The sequence below is a fragment of the Alligator sinensis genome, unplaced genomic scaffold (assembly GCF_000455745.1).
Source record: "Alligator sinensis unplaced genomic scaffold, ASM45574v1 scaffold643_1, whole genome shotgun sequence".
Classification (NCBI taxonomy): Eukaryota; Metazoa; Chordata; order Crocodylia; family Alligatoridae; genus Alligator; species Alligator sinensis.
Genome location: NW_005842783.1, coordinates 501877 through 520254, shown reverse-complemented (window position 1 = coordinate 520254; position 18378 = coordinate 501877). Strand labels below are relative to the sequence as shown.

The 18378-nt window shown below is 43.7% G+C and overlaps 1 protein-coding gene across 1 annotated transcript in view; it reads right to left on the bottom strand.

The window, feature by feature from the left end:
• The window catches only part of PDE9A (phosphodiesterase 9A), a 93003-nt gene that overhangs the window by 63401 nt on the left and 11224 nt on the right, over positions 1-18378 (bottom strand). Inside the window, exons 2-3 of the mRNA XM_025217062.1 lie at positions 2104-2174; positions 220-297 (exon numbers count right to left, since the gene is read on the bottom strand). Of these exons, the coding sequence (XP_025072847.1) occupies positions 220-297; positions 2104-2174 (149 nt within the window). The remainder of the gene's footprint in view (positions 1-219; positions 298-2103; positions 2175-18378) is intronic.

Genomic DNA, 18378 nt, shown 5'->3' with positions numbered 1-18378 from the left:
TTAATTTCCTTGAATAACTAGTCCTAATTTAATGATGAGTAAAAGTCAAAACCAAAGAAGCATTAGTGTTCTAATCCTGTGTACAATTGTTGCTGACATCTACCTCCCAGAAGGGAATCTTTAATGCTCAGAAACATAAGAAGCGCACTTGTGGCCAAGAAAAAGCTTTTTCCTTGGCTTTCACTCCATCCTATGGTATTGGGCACTTAAAAAACCTACCTCTCTGAGTTTGCTGGCATTGTTGGATCAATGGACACCATGCAGTTATCCGATGTCAAAAGTGAGATTGTTGTGTTCCTGAAAGACACGTTTCCAAGAGATTTATTTAACTAGAACAGGATGGTCTTGATTGTGCCTGTGATCTTATGTTGCCGTTAGCTTCCTTGCTAAGTGGACATAATCTCCTCCATTTTGACTGGCTGCCATGTCACATCCATTTTGCATTATTGACTATGTAAGGAGCAAGGCAATGGAAGTTTGGATGTCTTGTGGCTATGTTCTGTCCATATCCCAACCACAGGAGTTTTCTGTGACTAAAAATGAAGTATGGACATGTCTATCCTCTGAAGTAACTTTGCTCCCTTTGAAATCATATAGGCTGTGCTCCGTTTAATTATCTGCCATTAACTTCTATTGAAGAGCTATCGAGATTGATTTACTAGACAGATATAAACTGACTGAGCTGGAAATCAATATCAATATTTACCTTAAGACAATACATATACAATCCAACATCCCTTATGTCCCTTAGGTCCATGCTACATGAGGGATTAACACTGGTGTTCTTTTAATATGGGGAATTTAGAAATTACTAAACAAGCTCCTTTACAAAAACAAATAAAAATATCCCTTGCTGAAAGCATTGCAGTATTTTCTGAAACTCATTTTCTAGTTTTGACATCATGGATTCATGTAAAAAAATGAGTTTTCCAGGAGCTGGTTTAAAATTAGTGAAGCCTCAATAGTCTTTTGCAAGCCCTTATTTAAAAATGAAACACAACACAGAACATTTCATTGAGCATCCTGTTATTGTTCATGAATGACTTATATGGTTAAATAAGGTTTTCTGGGTGATGGAGAGGAAGTGTTTGACATTACAGGCAAATCACAGTTATTAACCTCTCTAATGTCAAATGAGAGGGATATTGCCAGGGTAAACAACAAACCATATTGATTTGTCACTGTGACAGGATTCCATCCAGAGTTTTATGTTAAAAAACTATAGCCAATACAGTCAATACCATCCCCCTCCCTCCACCAAACACCATACAAGTTAATTGCACAGAATAACCCTGTGATTCTATGATTTGTTCCAGCACTCTCCCACTTCCTCCCTTCTCCACCCCACCACCTCCTGGCCCCCAGTTTTGGTACATTGTGTGGACACAAACTTAGGAAATAAGACCCATCATACTCCTCTCTGCATACCTCCTTTAGAAAAGGGTCTGTGCTGCCCAGAGGCCAGTAGGAGCCGAGTGCCATTCCATATGCAAAAGGCCTACTCAAGGCAAAGGTTTAGGTTGAAACTGACTCTCTGTGTGGCAATTGAGGTATACAAATCCCATGACAAGTAAAACAAAACAAAGCAAAACAAAACAAAAAAATTCCAGGAGTACTAAACACATAAAATTTTTAGGCCTCTGCAGAAGTAATAGAAATAAGGGAAAGCATTGCCCTGGACATGGGCAATTGTGATATTTTGGTTCCTTAAGTATCAATGGGCATACTGTGTTTGGATATCTGGACTTTGGCCTAGATTCACATGTCTATTCACTCCAAATGTAAAACTGACTGGAGTTGTCTGTAATTTCTTGACATACACTTCTATTCTATTCTATTCTATTCTATTCTAATACATCCAGCACTGAGGTATCTGACACCTTCCAGCAGTGCATTAAGCACTTTTCTAATTTATGCACAAGGTATGAATTACTGCATTTCCCCAATTTCTCCTCCTTGAATAACTGGAACAAGAGATGCAGCTGGGGCACTAGATTAAGATCTTGCTTCTTCTCTTTGAGTCCATTTCTCAATTGTTCTGAAGACGGAACAATACAGTGAAATGCATGTTACATTTGATATAGACTATGAGGTGACACCTACCTTGGTAACCCAGTGGCAATGCAGAAGAGGTCCATAATATCTTTGGAACTGCAATACTTACTGAAGACCACCTTCCATCCAACCAGAAGAAGGGAAGAAAGGAAAACAAAGGAGAGAAGGTACAATTAGTTCCCAGGGAGATATTGACTTCCTTCCTGTGTACGCTGGGCTATCTTGAAGAAGCATTCTTTCATTGCAAATATCTGATTTGCCCTGAGTGTTGGAATTCTTTCCTCCCTCCCTTCCCCTCCTCCTAACTCATTTATTTTTTCAAGAAGGAAGCAGAGGAAGAAAGGGATTTTTGGCATTCTACCCACATTATCCACAGCTATAGCATATTATATCTGGAATGACAGCAAAAGACATCCTAGTGTACACTTAGGTTAGCTGCTGACCATGATCATAAGTTCTAGAGAGAACTGTCTATGACTTCTGAAGGAGGCCTGTATAATAGATTAGGTCCTTGGTAGGTATGAATGGGTGTTAAAGTCAACATTCATAGAATCATAGAGAAGTAGGGCCAGAAGGGATCTCCAGAGGTCAATCTAGTCCAGCGTCCTGCCTGAAGCAGGATCATGTCTATCCCATACAATCCTTCATCTAACTTCTACATAAGACTGTCAACCCTGAAACACCCTAACCTGCCACAGGTAAAGCAGGGGAACCATGGTAGCCAAGGTCCTCCTCTGAGGAAGGCTTAAAAACACCCTGGCACATATAGCAGGAAGGTAGATGTAACCAGAAAAACCCAGAAGCATGGGAAATACCTACAGTAGAACACAGGCATAGTTGTGCCTAGATCATCCCCAGCCAATGACTCTCCAACCTATTGTTGAACACGTCTTGTTATGGAGAGTCCATGACTTCCCTAGGTAGGCTACTCCACTGCCTCACTATTGTAACAATGAAGAAGTTTTTCTGGATATCCAATCTAAACTTACTTTGCTTCAACTTCAAGCCATTGGTCTGCATCCTCCTCTCTGCAGGAAGAGAGAAAAGGTGCTTTTCTTCTTCTTTATGGAAGTTCTTCAAGTATTTGAAGAAAGCTATCTCGCCCCCTCTTAAACAGCTTTTCCACATGTCTAGGTCCTTCAGGATCCCCTCATATGACTTGTTTTCCAAGCCCTTTATCATCTTTGTTGCCTACCTCTGGACCCTCTCTAACGTCTTCACATCTGTTTTAAAATGCAGAGCCCAGAACTGCACACAGCACTCCAGATGAGGTATAACTGGTGTCAAGTAGAGAGGCACTATTATCTCCTGTGTCTTGCTCCTAATGCTTCTATTGATAAACTCCAAAACTGCATTCGCCTTTTGGCTGCATCACACTACAGACTCATACTAGACACATCTACACAAGATGCTACATCGCCATAGCAACTGTGTGACTGCTGTAGTGACTGCCATAGTGACTGCTGAGCATGAACCATGATGCCAAAGCTACCATGCAGTAGCACAGTAGGGTTGGAAATGACTTGAGCACTGCCAAGACTGCGCAGTAATGGCAGTTAATGTACAGTCACTCAGTACTTGTTTTAGCAATGTAGTGTCAATGGGCATGAACTGTGATGTTGATGCTACTGCACAATAGGAATGAGCTACTGCACAATAACTCGTTGCTACTGCACAGTAGGGTCAGAAATGACCTGTGTCCCTGCAGGACTGCACAGTAACAAGTACTAAATGACTTACTAAAGAGAGTACTAAATGACTGCACAGTAACTGCCATTACTGCACAGTCCCAGCAGCACACAGGTCGTTTCTGACCCTACTGCGCAGTAGCATCAGGGTCATGGTTTGTGCCCGCCAACACTATGTCACTGTAGTGATGAGTCATGGCATGGTAGTTGGTTGCTACAGCAACATAACATCTCATGTAGATGCGCCCTCTGAGTCTGTAACGTACCAAGACTCCAGACAGAGTCCTTTTTCTTAGTGCTGCCATCCAGCCAGGTATCACCCATTTTATATTTGTGTTTTTGATTATTCCTCCTGAGGTGTAGCACCTTTCATTTACCTACACTGAACTTTATCCTGTTAGCTCTAGCACAACTTTCAAATCTGTTGAGATCCTTCTGAATTGCTCTTGTATCCTCCAATGCGTTCATAATCCTTCCCTGTTTCATGCCATTTGCAAACTTGCTCAAGAAGCTTTCCGTGTCAGCATCCAAATCATTAATAAACATGTTGAACAGCATTAGGCCCAGGACAGACCCCTGTGGGACTCCACTCAAAGCCTCCTGCCATTCTGACATGGACCCATTAACTATTACCCTTTGTTTATGGTTATTGAGTCAGTTATCTAGCTACACTGTAGTAGTTTTACCTAGCCTGTGTTTCTTCAATTTTAGTAGTTTTACCTAGCTCGCATTTCTTCAATTTGTTTGTGAGAGAGTCATGCCCAGACCTTGTCAAAAGCCTTGCTGAAGTCCAGGTCCACAATATCCACAGAATTCCATTCTTCCACCCAAGTAGTTACTTTTTCGAAGAAGGAGATCAAGTTTGCCTGATATGATTTGTTTTCGTAAGTCCATGATGGCTGCTTTTGATCAGCCTTTCCTCCTCCAGATGCTTACAAATGATCTTCCTTAGGATATGCTCCAGTAACTTTCTGGGTATTGAGGTGAGGCTAACTCATCTGGAGCTCCCTGGATCCTCCTTTTTCCCTTTTTTAAAGAGGGGCACTACTATGGCTCCTTTTCCAGTCCCCTGGTACCTGGCGTAATTTCCCACAACTTCATGAAGCCAAGGGCTCCGAGATTTCCTCTGCCAGTTCCTTCAGGACCCTGGGATGAAGTTCATCTGGCTCTGCTGAATTAAATTAATTTAGACCCCATGAAATCTCTCTGACTCTCTCTTTTTTTATCTCCTCCCACAGCTTGCCCCCTTTCTTATCCAGATAATCCTTATTAGGTGCCTGACTGCAGCTAAATTTTTTTTGTGAAGACTAAGGCAAAGTATCTGTTGAGTAGATCCTCTTCTTTTGCATCTTCAGTTAGGAATTCCCTCTGGCTTGTTAAAAGAGGACTGTAAAGGTATCTAGAGATAGTGCTGCTCTACCACTACCTTCACCTGGCCTGCCTATGCTTCTGTTACCTGCCTATCATGACTTCAAAGTTACTGGATGGTGGGAAGTGGAAGGAAGTAGGTGTCTGCTATAGACCACCAGACAAGGAGGAAGTGGTGGACGAGACTTTCTTCAAACACCTATCAGAAGTTTCCTGATCACAAGCCCTGGTTCTCATGGGGAACTTCAATTACCCTGACATCTGTTGGGAGGGCAATGCAGCAATGCACAGGCAATCCAGAAAGTTTTTGGAAAGTGTTGGGGACAACTTCCTGGTGCAAGTGTTGGAGCTGCCAACTAGGGGCCATGTTTTTGTTGACCTGCTGCTCACGAACAGGGATGAATTGGTCAGGAATGTAGTAGTGGATGGTAACTTGGGCAGCAGTGACCACAAGATGACTGAGTTCAGGATCCTGAGGAAACAAAGGATGGAGAACAGGAGAGTATGAACCCTAGATTTCAGAAAAGCAGGCTTCAGCTTGCTCAGAAAACTCATGGTCCAGATTCCCTGGGAGGCCAGACTGACAGGGAGGAGTCCAGGAGAACTGGCTGTACTTTAAAGAAGCCTGATTGAGAGTGCAGGAACAAAGCATCCCGATGTGCAGGAAGACTAGCAAGTATGGCAGAAGACCAGATCGGCTTAACAGGGAACTCTTCAGTAAACTGAATCACAAAAAGGAAGCTTATAAGAAGTCAAAACTTGGACAAATAACTAGGGAGTAGTATAACAGCACTGCTCAGACATGCAGGGATGAAGTCAGGAAGGCCAAAGCACAAATGGAGTTACACCTAGCAAGGGATGTGAAGGGTAACAAGAAGGGTTTCTACAAGTATATCAATAGCAAGAGGAGGATCAGGGAAAGTATGAGTCCTGTACTGAATGGGGGAGACAGCCTTGTGACAGAGGATGCAGAAGAGGCTGAAGTGCTCAATGCTTTTTTCACCTCAGTCTTCATGGGCAAGGTCAGCTCCCAGACTACTGCACTGAGCAGCACAGTTTGGGGATGAGATGAGCAACCAAGAGGGGCAAAAGAACAGGTTAGGGAATATTTAGAAAAGCTGGATGTGTACAGGTCCATGGGGCTGGATGGGATGCACCCACGAGTGCTAAGAATGTTGGCTGATGAGATTTCAGAGCCACTGGCCATCATCTTTGAAAACTCATGGTGATCAGGTGAGGTCCCAGATGATTGGAAAAGGACAAACATAGTGCCCATTTTTAAGAAATGGAAAAGAAAGAGGAGGATCCAGGGAATTACAGACCAATCAGCCTCACCACAGCCCCTGGAAAAATCATGGAGCAGATCCTCAAGGAATCCATTTCTAAGCACTTGGAGGAGAAGGTGATTAGGAACATCAGCATGGATTCACCAAGGGCAAGTCATGCCTGACCAACCTGATTGCCTTCTATGATGAGGTGTCTGGCTCTGTGGACACAGGGAGACCAGTGGGTGTGGTATACCTTGATTTTAACAAGGCTTTTGATATGGTCTCCTACAACATTCTTTCAGGCAAGCTAAGGAAATACAGGCTGGATGAATTGACTGTAAAGTGGACAGAAAACTGGCTGGACATCAGGCTTGGAGGGTAGTAATCAGTGGCTCGATGTCTAGTTGGCAGCTGGTAGGAAGTGGAGTGCCACAGGAGTGGGTCCCAGGGCCTGTTTTGTTCAATGTCTTTATCAATGATCTGGAAGATGGCATAGAATGCACCCTCAGCAAGTTTAGAAATGACACCAAGCCAAGGGGAGTAGTGGATAAACTGGAGGGTCAGGCTAGGCTTTAGAGTGACCTAGACAAATTGGAGGATAGGACCACAAAAAATCTCTTGAGGTTCAGCAAGGACAAGTGCAAAAACCTGCACTTAGGATGGAACAATCTCATGCACCAGTGCGGGCTGGGGACTGACTGGCTGGGCAGCAGCTCTGCAGAAAAGGACTTGGGGGTTACAGTGGACAGGAAGCTGAATATAAGCCAACAGTGTGCTTTGTTGATAAGAAGGCTAACAGCATATTGGGCTTCATTATGCAGCATTGCCAGCAGGTTGAGGGAAATGATTATTTCCCTCTATTCAATACTGATGAGGCCACATCTGGAGTACTGTGTTCAGTTTTGGGCCCCCCACTACAGAAAGGATGTGGACAGATTGGAGAGAGACTGACAGAGGGCAACAAAAATGGTGAGGGGGCCGGGGCGCACAACTTATGAGGAGAGGCTAAGGGAACTGGACTTATTTACTCTGGAGAAGAGAAAACTGAGAGGGAATTTAATAGCAGCTTTCAACTACCTGAAGGGAGGTTTGAAAGAGGATGGAGCTAGACTGTTCTCAGTGGTAGCACATGATAGAACAAGGAGCAACTGTCTCAAGTTGCAGCAAGGGAAGTTTAGGTTAGATATTAGGAAGAATTCTCTCACTAGGAGGGTAGTGAAACATTGGAACAGGTTAACCGGAGAGGTGGTAGAATCTCCTTCCTTGGAGGTTTAAGGCCCAGCCAGACAAAGCCTTGGCTGGGATGATCTAGTTGGGGATGGTCCTGCTTTGAGCAGGGGGTTGGACTAGTTGACCTCCTGAGGTCCCTTCCAGCCCTCATTTTATATGATTCTCTGAAGTCCTAGGACCAGTAGCAGCTGAGCAGACCACCTGGCCAGCTCTACCAGACCTGTCTCCCTACTCGTTCCTTCTGACCCTGCACACCAATATAGGGTTTGCCCTTTCTTGGGGCTGTCCCTACTGATTTCTGAAGGCTTGTCATTCAAAGCCTAAGCCCCAGATGTTAAAGTGTAGGCCCTTTTTTCTCTCTGGGCACACCTACCTTGGCCCACTAGTTAAGACCTCAGCTTCTGGGATGAGGCCTGGCCTCAACAGCTATCTTGGAACTTTTTAGAGTTTTGTCTCCTTTTTAGACTTCTGCTAGGGGTCCCTCACCCCAGCTCAGGGTTGTCTTTTAGCCCTTATGGAAAGTAGGGTGCACCGAGACCCCCTATCCATGGCCTTCTCTATCCCTGAATCCACAAGCCAATTCTCTGTTTCACAAGTCTAAATCAAATCAAAACAATAAACCAAAAGGTACAAGCAGTCTGCTCCACTGAAGAAATACAAAGTCTCTCCCTTTGTCAAAGCAGCCTGCAGGCCTTACTTGCCTAGGATCTTCCCCTCCCAATTACAGAAACAGAAAGTTATCCTTCATGCAAGTTAGGAACCAGACGGACATTTTAGGTTTGGCTGCATTTTTCTTCCAGCAGATATCCAGAAAACTGAAATCTCACATCAGTACCCTCCCATAACTTTTGGATAGATTTGTCACCTGCTTGAAAAGTTCCTCATCTACCTGCTTGAAAAGTTCCTCATCCACCTGCTCTTCCTGATTTGGTGTCCTATGATAAATCCTGACCATTATATTCCTACTGCATCTTTCACCTCTCATCTTCACCCAAATGCATTCTGCTTTGCTGTCTTCTTCCTCGTGAACCAGGGAACAAGTGTATGTGTTTCTGACATACAAGGCAACACCACCTCCTTTTCTCCCAACTGTATCCTTCCTAAACAGAGTGTAACCCTCAATGTTGACATTCTAGTCATAAGAGCTGTCCCAGCAGGTCTCTGTGATGCCAGTCAGATCATGGTTCTTTCCACAGGCTGCAGCTGCCAGCTCACCTTGTTTGTTCTCCATACATCTCACATTTACATACATGCATGGGATGTATTTTGCATTGTGATTTACTTGCTTCCCTTTTGCATCCTGTAGGTCTCTGGCCTTTCCCAGAGTTAAGTTGCGTTTTCAAGTCCTTTCCCCTCTGGGCTATGTGCTCTATAGCTGGAAGGTTTTGATCACCATCCCTTGTAAAATCTAGTTTAAAGCCCTCCTTACTAGATTGGCCAGATGATGCCCAAAGATACTCTTCCCCGTTCTTGTCAGATGGATCCCATCTATTGGTAGCAGGCCTCCTCCCAAGAACATCTGCCCATTGTTGAAGAAGCTGAAGCCTTCATGTCTACACCACTGTCTCAGACATGCATTCACTTCTATGATATGATGGTCTCTGCCTGGACCCTTGCCTTCCACAGGAAGAATTGACAAGAACACTGCTTGTGCTCCGACCTCCTTAATCCTCATGCCAAGAGCCTCGCAGTCACCTTTGATCTGCTCAGTGTCATTCCTGGCAGTATCGTTGGTGCTTGCACTGGTTTATGTTAGCTGGGCCCTGGCCCTTTGCAGAGAGTGTAATATTTTTCAGTTGCACCCAGTTTCCTGTCCCTAAGGAGTCACAAAATGGAAATGCACAAAGGGGATGAATTCAAGTTCCTCAAGCAAATGTAACTCAGCTGTTTTTTAATATTTGAGTTTATAGCCTTAAAATGCTCTTGTAATGTAGTTTCTGTATGTAATTGCTTAGGTTTTCTTAAAAGAAAAGTCTGATCCCTCCCCCTCTTTCTGAAATTTTGTTACGTTGAACTGCATTCTCTCTCATGTGGCTCATCAGTAGGGTTGGAAGCTTTTGATTCACCACACAGACCTCTGCCTCTTGAACTAATGGAGTAAGCGATAGCAGTGTATCATAGAGGCTGTCAACCTCTATGTGGACCAACAGTATTGAGGGTAGAGGCACTTTACTAGTGAGTTTCATTGGTATTTGCTGACAGCAAGTGGCTGGTAAGACCCAGGAATTCTGGGTCCTATCCCAGGCTCTGGAGGGGAATGGGTTCTAGTGGACATACTCTTTTACCAATTCCTCCTCAAAACACGATCTCCTCTGCCCAGTCCCATCCAACCTGCCACTATTTCAGTCCTTGTCAGTCTCTCATTCTTGTCACCTTGTTCATCTCAATCTCCACTCCAAAGACTTTTCATCCCAGCCTCCTTACCCAGCCTGTCCCAGTCTCTCCTAAAACCTTTGCTTCTTCTCCCATGTCCTCACCTCATGAGTCCCATATTTCTTCCTTCCACAGCCTTACTTTAAAATAAAAATGAAAAAAGCTTGAAATTCTCACTTAATCACCTGACTTTGGGAGCTTGGAATTTTAAGACATTTGACAGCATGATTCTGCAGCACCTGGGATGTGTTATAACATTCTGCCTTTTCATTGAGATGTTAAACCACCCCATATCCTCTCTTATCCAAGGTCCAGGGACATTTAAAAGTCTTGATGCATTTTTTTAATGAGCAGAAGATGAAGTTTGTGACCACTGTGCCTCCCCCGCCACCGCAATGGCCTGGAGGATTAACAGATCAGCTGATATCCATCTTACCTATTTTACAATTCATTCAAGTATCTAGATTAAATTCTATCAGGTTGTAGAATAAGTTCATGAAAACTTGAAGCAGCAATGAAGAGTTTTTTATCTGGGGAGAAAGTGGCACCAAGACCCATTTTGTCCTAGATGGTTGTTTTGATAATCACCACAGTAAGGGACTGAAGTTTATTAAAGTCCAGATGCAACCAGAGTAATAAAACACAGATTTAGTATTTTTAATCAGATCTAGTTATGACTGAAGCCCTACTATACTATTGAGGAGCTAGCCACTGAAATAGGCTGACAGGATATCATAAGCCCATTAGTATTAACCACTGATAAATACAATAATTGAGAGGATGATATTAATTGCACTTGAACTCGGAATAGACTTGTGATGTGCTCTATCAAATGCCTGGGCTTCTCATTCTGAAAATCAATTACTATTCCACGTTCAATCATTCTGGTCAATAAGATAAAAAAATACAAAAAGCATTAAAGGGTAGAAAGTCAGTCTGGTTAATGAAGGGGAAAATAGGTTTTCAATAAGGATACATTTTTAGAAGTTTTCTTTTTTTCCATACAGTAATGAAAAACTGGTAAGCAAAACAAAGTCAGCTCTTAGAGATATTATGATTATTTGTAAGTGGCTCAGTGGCCAGATTCTTAAATGGTAGCCTTTCCAAACTAGATATTTTTACTTACATTTGATAAAGATTGATTTACATTTGTCACTGCATTTTGATAAGCAGTTAAAGACTTGAATGACTGTCCTTAATTTTTTCATTAGAGATCTTATGCTGCAAAAGTTTTCTTCTTCTGCAGTCTTTTTCCAATTGGCTTCTTTCTCTTTTAAAACAAAGCAACACCCTAGCAAACATTTCCCAGTAATATGAAATTAATTCTGTAATTACCTTTCTGTAATTCCCCACTGCAGGCAATGGGAATTTCACTGATGACTTCAATGGATTTTGGAGGGGAGAAGGAGGTGATGCTCACATGTGTACCATTGCTGGTTCCAGCACAGTTTGGGAAATATATTTGTTCAACAACTAATTTTCTGTAAGGATATTAGCAATTGTTGCCACCCAACAGTGAGCTACAGCAGCAATTGACTTGCAAAGATCCCTCATCACTTCGCTGGCAGTTAATTTCCAATGCCAAGATGGTTAGTCATTACCCTGTAACAGTCTGACAGAGCACGTCAGACATCAGTAGCAACTTGTTCTAGAGTGGTAGGGGCTCCTTAATCTACATAAGAACATAAGTAGTACCATACTGGGTCAGACCAATGGTCCATCTAGCCCAGTATTCTATCTCCAACATTGACAGAAGTGGATGCTATAGAAAGCACTGAACTGGAGACATCACCTATCCCCTAGGCACTATTTTTGCTACAGTTCTTTTACACACAAAGGACATATTGAGACACTGTTAATAAAGTTGCACAAGGTAGAAGATGAAAGGGAAATCTTACCAACAACATTAAGTGAAGAACACACTAGGACCTCAGGTAGATCATCTACTCCAGCAGTTCACTGGAGGATGTGCATATTCTCCCAGAAACATTTTAATAAGAAGAAGCTTGAGTCAAATGTTATTGTTTGAATCAGTCAGTGCAGTACCAAAGCTGGCAGAGATGAATGAAGTGTTGCATTGCCAAATTGGTGATGAAGATCTAATACCATCCTGAATGCAGGCAGGAGGAACAACAAAAGCAACAAGGCTCTAGTCTCTCGTTCCCATTCGCATGTGGAGATTGTCCAAGAAGATATTCTTCTTTCTCCTGATGCAAGAGCCTGGCATCAAATGATAGATGAACTAGATGCTGGTTTTGCATGGAAAAATGTGTACAAGCTAAAAGGCCTACTTGAAAGATATTGCAGTTTAGTAGAAGATGAAGGTGGTGAATGTCCTCTGGCTACACTGAAGCAAATGAAGCAAGAATTCTAATACTCTCCTGCAATTACATAGATGTACTGGTCCTTCTTTGATGGCATAATCTTGTGCCTAAGGCTTGGATGAAGAGAAGCAACTCAGTAAGATTCATTCCAGTTCAAGATATTATGTCAGAATTGCCTGACCCAGTTCATGCATCTCTAATTGGATTCTGCAGTGTCACTGGTTGTGACATCCCCAGCCAGTTCGGTGGTTACACTAAGAAAACTGTTTGGAAAGTGTTTATTCAACATCAAGATCTATGGAAGATCTAGGAAGTAGGTTTAATGTTGATAAGGATTTATATAGTTGTGTAGAAAAGTTTGTTGTGCTGCTGTTTCAGCCATCAACATCTTTAACCCTTTTGGATGTTAGGGTGAAATTATGACATCAAGAAAAAGCTCTGGATAAACTTCTCCCTACATACAATGCCCTTGTGCACCATGCACATAGAGCCAATTATCAGTTTCATTTGGCATTAGTATCAGAGTATTGTGTACTAGGTTTTTTAATTATATTGAGTTGATACATACATGATAATGTGTCAGTCATGTGGGAATCCAATACAGCTACTATGATGGAAATGTTACAATTAAGGTCTTCAGTTCATACAATGTTTGTTTCATCATTGGAATTGATTTTCTAACCCTACTGGGGGCTGAAATATTGACCAAAATGTGAATTTACAGCAGCCATCTTGGATTCCAATATGGTGGCTACACTTACTACTTGCCATATTGGCAACATGACTTTTCTGACATGCGTAGACCACCTCTACCTGAAACACACTGTTGCTTTTTGTGGCAATGAGTTGCCTCCAACAACAAAATCTTAGAGACCTTATTGGTCAATTTACACCTTACCATATTCATTACCCTCCCTGACATCCACCCTTACTGCTTTAGAGATGATTAAGGAAACATTTCCAACTGTTCTGTTCAACAGCTTGTAATATATATATTGTCAATGAATTTGTCTAGTTCCTTTTTTAGCCTGGCTATACTACATAAGAAATGAAAAACTTAAGAAATAATGTGCAGTACTGGTAATGGAAGGTCAGGCAAGCTCCTCACACGGGTCAATGAAGATAGCTTTGTTCATGTTCAACTTCTGGAGTCACTCCTGGTCATCCAAGCTACATTGAGTGATATGATCTAATTACTTTCTGCCTCTGATTCTGCTTTAAAACTGTGGCCCAGGATAGAGGAATTCCACACTGATTCATTTGTGCATTAGGTCTCTCCACTGCCTGACATCTGCAACATAGTCTCCTCACCAAGGCCTGCCATCATCCTTTCAGGGTGACAAATCACTGCTAAAATATCCACCATCACATACCATGCCCTGCATCTACCTTGGGATTCATTAAAGTCAACAGCTGGAACAGCTCATCATTCATAACAAAGGATCCATGCCTTGCCACTGAAGTGTCAAGTTAACAGAGTGGTTAAAATGAAGTGGCTTAGTTAACAGAGTTGGTCAGCTAAGATGGCTTCTGCACAGGGACTCAGGAAGGACAGACAAGTTCTTCCACAAGGTGCTGAAAAAAAAATCATCTATAGAATGGCACAGCTAAGAACCATGGCATGTGGCATGTGCCTCCAAAAGTCTGAGTGCCTTACACAAATAAGTATTACATCACCATGAACACTCATAGTTTCATAGTTTCATAGTTTCTAGGGTCGGAAGGGACCTGAACAGATCATCAAGTCTGACCCCCTGTCCTGGGCAGGAACGAGTGCTGGTATAATACCCCAGCCAGATATCTATCCAACCTTCTCCTGAAGACCCCCAAGGTAGGGGAGAGCACCACCTCCCTTGGAAGCCCATTCCAGAGCCTCGCAGCCCTAACTGTAAAGTAACGCCTCCTGATATCAAGCCTGAACCTACTCTCAATCAATCTGTGGCCGTTATTCCTTGTTATCCCAAGTGGTGCCCGGAGGAACAGAGCCTCACCTTTTTTCCGCTGGTCCCCTCTGGTGAGTTTATAGATGGCCACCAGATCCCCTCTCAGTCTTCTCTTTCGGAAGCTGAATAGATTCAGGCCTTAGCCTATCTTCGTAGGGCCTGGCCTGCTGCCTCCTAACCATGCGAGTGGCCCTCCTCTGGACCCTCCCAAGGTTAGCCACATCCCTTTTGAAGTGCGCTGCCCAGAACTGGACGCAGTACTCCAATTGCAGCTCACCAGCACTGCATAGAGGGGAAGGATCACCTCCTTGGACCTGCTTGTGATACATCTGTAGATGCATGGCAAGGTGTGGTTAGCCTTACTAACCACTTCCTTGCACTGGCGGCTCATGTCCATCCTGGAGTCAACAATGACTCCAAGATCCATTTCAGCCACTGTGTTGTTGAGAAGGGTGTTCCCCAGCTTATAGATGTGTTGCAGGTTCCTTCTCCCTAGATGCAGCACCTTGCACTTGTCTGCATTGAATTCCATTCTATTCTCATCTGCCCACCTCTGTAACCTGTCTAGATCTAGTTGGATTCTGTCCCTCCCCACCAGTGTGCCCGCTTCTCCCCACATCTTTGTGTCATCAGCGAATTTGGACAATGTGATTTCCACGCCCACCTTCAAGTCACTGATAAACATGTTGAATAGCACAGGCCCGAGGACCGAGCCCTGGGAAACTCCACTGCCCACATCCCTCCAGGTCGAAAACGACCCATCCACCACCATGCTCTGGGTGCAGAGAGTGAGCCATTGAGCCAATTTGCCACCCATCTGACTGTGTAGGCATCGATGCTACAGTTGCCTAGTTTTTTTATAAGCATGGGGTGAGAAACAGTGTCAAAGGCCTTCTTGAAGTCCAGGTAGACAACATCCACCTCAACGCCCGCATCCAAGGACTTTGTGACCTGGTCGTAAAAGGAAACAAGGTTAGTCAGGCAGGATCTGTGCACAGTGAACCTGTGTTGGTTGCCCCTGAGCATTACCTCCCATTCTGGGCCACCACAGATGTGCTCCTTGATAATTTTCTCAAAGGTCTTCCCAAAGACCGAGGTGAGACTGACTGGCCTATAGTTACCTGGGTCCTCCTTTCTCCCCTTCTTGTAAATGGGGACCACACTGGCCCTTTTCCAGTCCTCTGGGACCTCTCCAGAGCACCACGAATGATCATACAGCCATGCCAGGGGACTTGCTATGACTTCTGCCAATTCCCTCAGTACCTTTGGATGAAGAGCATCCGGACCTGCTGATTTAAACACATCCAGCCCCTCCAGAAATTCTGTAACTAGATTGTTGCTGACCCTAGGCATGGCGTCATGTCCCCTGAGCCTGTCCGTAATCCTAGTGGGGGAGTTGTCCTGGTCCCTGCTCAGAAATATGGAGGCAAAGAACTCTTTGAAGAGATCAGCTTTTTCCTTTGCTGCAATCACCAGAATGCCAAGCCTGTCCTGTAGGGGCCTCACGTTACCTGGTGCCTTCTTCTTACTCCCTACGTATTTGAAAAAGGACTTTCTGTTATCCTTAATTCTGGTCACCAGGCCTAGTTCCATCTCTGCCTTGGCCTTCCTAACCACCTCCCTGCAGTCACAAGCAACGGAGGTGTATGAACACTCATGCTCAGGATAGACATAGACCAACCCAAATGCTCAGACCTGTCTGCTGATCACCCAAGTTATCTCCGCAGGAAAGACATACCCCAAATCATGCAAAGATAATGCTCATGATGGGCACTAGGTTGGCACCAGATCAAAGCCCTCTATATGTCCACAGAAATGAAATCACACAAGCACTGGCAATTCAGGTTGCTGCAGAATGCTCTAACAACACATATTAGTTGATCCATGGGACTGATCACTACATCTTAGAGCTGAGTTGAGCTGATATCTCCATTCAGTCACTAGTTTCTCAGTTAACACCATAAGTATGGGTGACTATTGAGGTAATTTTGGTTATGTGAATTTTTGTCTGATGAGAACTAGCTTAGGACTGCTGGGGTCATTTCCAACAGGCCTTGCATTGTAATAACCATTGCTCACCATATTTTGGGGATGCATTTGAATCAGACACTTTGAAATAAAAAGTTTTGTGCTTTACTAGGTATTTTCATGCCTGTCCAGCTTCCTTCAAAAATGCTGTCACATATTTATCTATGTTTAACTCTTCAAACCAGACTAAACCAGGTCCCCCATTTTTATTCTGATTGATTCTTAACACCGGTCTAACAGTGAAGAGAAAGGGAGACAGCACACCCAGTCCTAGTTTGAATATTTCTGAGTGATTCTTTCAAGTTAACCAGATGCATATAAATTGTTATCTGAATTACTCATATGTGCCACAAGAGAAAAATATAATCCCCCAAAACACTGCAGACATTTGGCCTTCCACATTGTAGGGTTAACTTTTCAGTTTTTCAGTCCTGCTACTCCTTCATCTTTGGAGGAACTTAAGTCCACTACTTAGACACAGGACACATCTACAGAGGAGACATTTACTGCAGTTGCCTAATTAACTTTGCAGTAAAGTCTCAGTGGGCACTTCTAGACAAGACACTAATGGCACAGCAGACTAATTGTATTGGGCATTAGGGCTGTGTGAAACAGCACTGTTCCCTTTCAACTTCCGTTTCGATGGGGCAATGTTTTGTTTCAAGTTTTGTTTCATTTCAAAAGTACTGTTCTGTTTCATTTTGTCAAAACTGTTTCGCTGTTTCATCCATAGGCTATAATGGGGAAGTACAAAACTGCCTATACCTTTGTCATTTATTGCCTGATTCAGATGGAACTTGCAGGGATGGTAGCCCCTTCTAAGGCCATAAAGTCTGCCAAGTTTTGAGGAGATAGGTTTAGTGGTTTATGGGAAAGTGCACCTCAAAGTCTTGAAAGCAAAACTCGTGTCACGTGTGTCTGTTAAGACACAGCAGGGTGAAAACTGAAGGCTTGCTAGGCCCTGTTGAGGCCATGGAGACTGCCAGCATTCAAGGAGATAGGTGCATGGGTTTCTGGGAAACTGCACCTCAGGCTGCTGACAAGCAAAACTCGTGACATGGGTAACCCTGTGTGTGTGTGTGTGTTAAGGCGCACCCTCACTGGTGCTGGGGCCTCTACACGACATGGTAGTGTGCCCCAATGAGATCTCCTCCTCCCCTACAGCCTCAACTCAGTCCACCACTTTAAATGACAGTAGGTATAAAATAACTTAGTGAGCAGCACAGTAGCACCAGCAGAATCTCAGGCAGACAAACTGTCAAAGAGCCTTTCTTTCCTCTCCTGCAGGAGCTTCTTTTCTAGCATGTGTGTTAAGTCATGCCCTCACTGTGTGACTATGTGTGTGTGTTAAGGTATGTCCTCACTAGCGCTGGGGCCTCTACATGACACGGTAGTGTGCCCCAATGAGTCCTCCTCCCCTACAGCCTCAGTCCAGTCCACCACTTTAAATAACAACAGGTACAGGCAACCCCCACTTAACACTGTTTCACTTAGCACTATTTCACAATAACTCTCATTTTAAATTGATACCTGATTTCACTTAGTGCTCATCGAGTTTCATTATAACGCTCGTGGTCCCCATCTTGGGTCATTAAAAACAATCGCAGTCACCATCTTGGGTTGTCAAATACTTTTGGTTTTGCTTAACGCTCATTTTGTTTAACACTCAGTTTTTCAGAACCAATTAAGAGCACTAAACAGGGGTTGCCTGTAATAACTTAGTGAGCAGCACAGTAGCATCAGCAGCATCTCAGGCAGCCAAACTGTGACAGAGCCTTTCTTTTCTTTCTTGCAGGAGCTTCTTCTCCACTCTCCCTGCCAGCCCCAGCCCTGGCGCTTAGAAGTGTCCAGGGCTCTGCGTCCTTCCGGTCAGCTGACCAAGGACAGGTGCTAGGGGTGTTGGTTTAAGGACATGGCACTGGCAGACAAGGGCCTTTGGGTCAATCTGGTATCTTTTAGCAGGCCAACTGAATAGTTAGCAAGCTTTCAGGTTGAAAAACCCTTTGTCAGGTTGAGGAAGCACCTGCAATTGTGTGTGTGTGTGTGTGTGTGTGTGTGTGTGTGTGTGTGTGTGTGTGTGTGTGTGTGGGTGTGTGTGTGT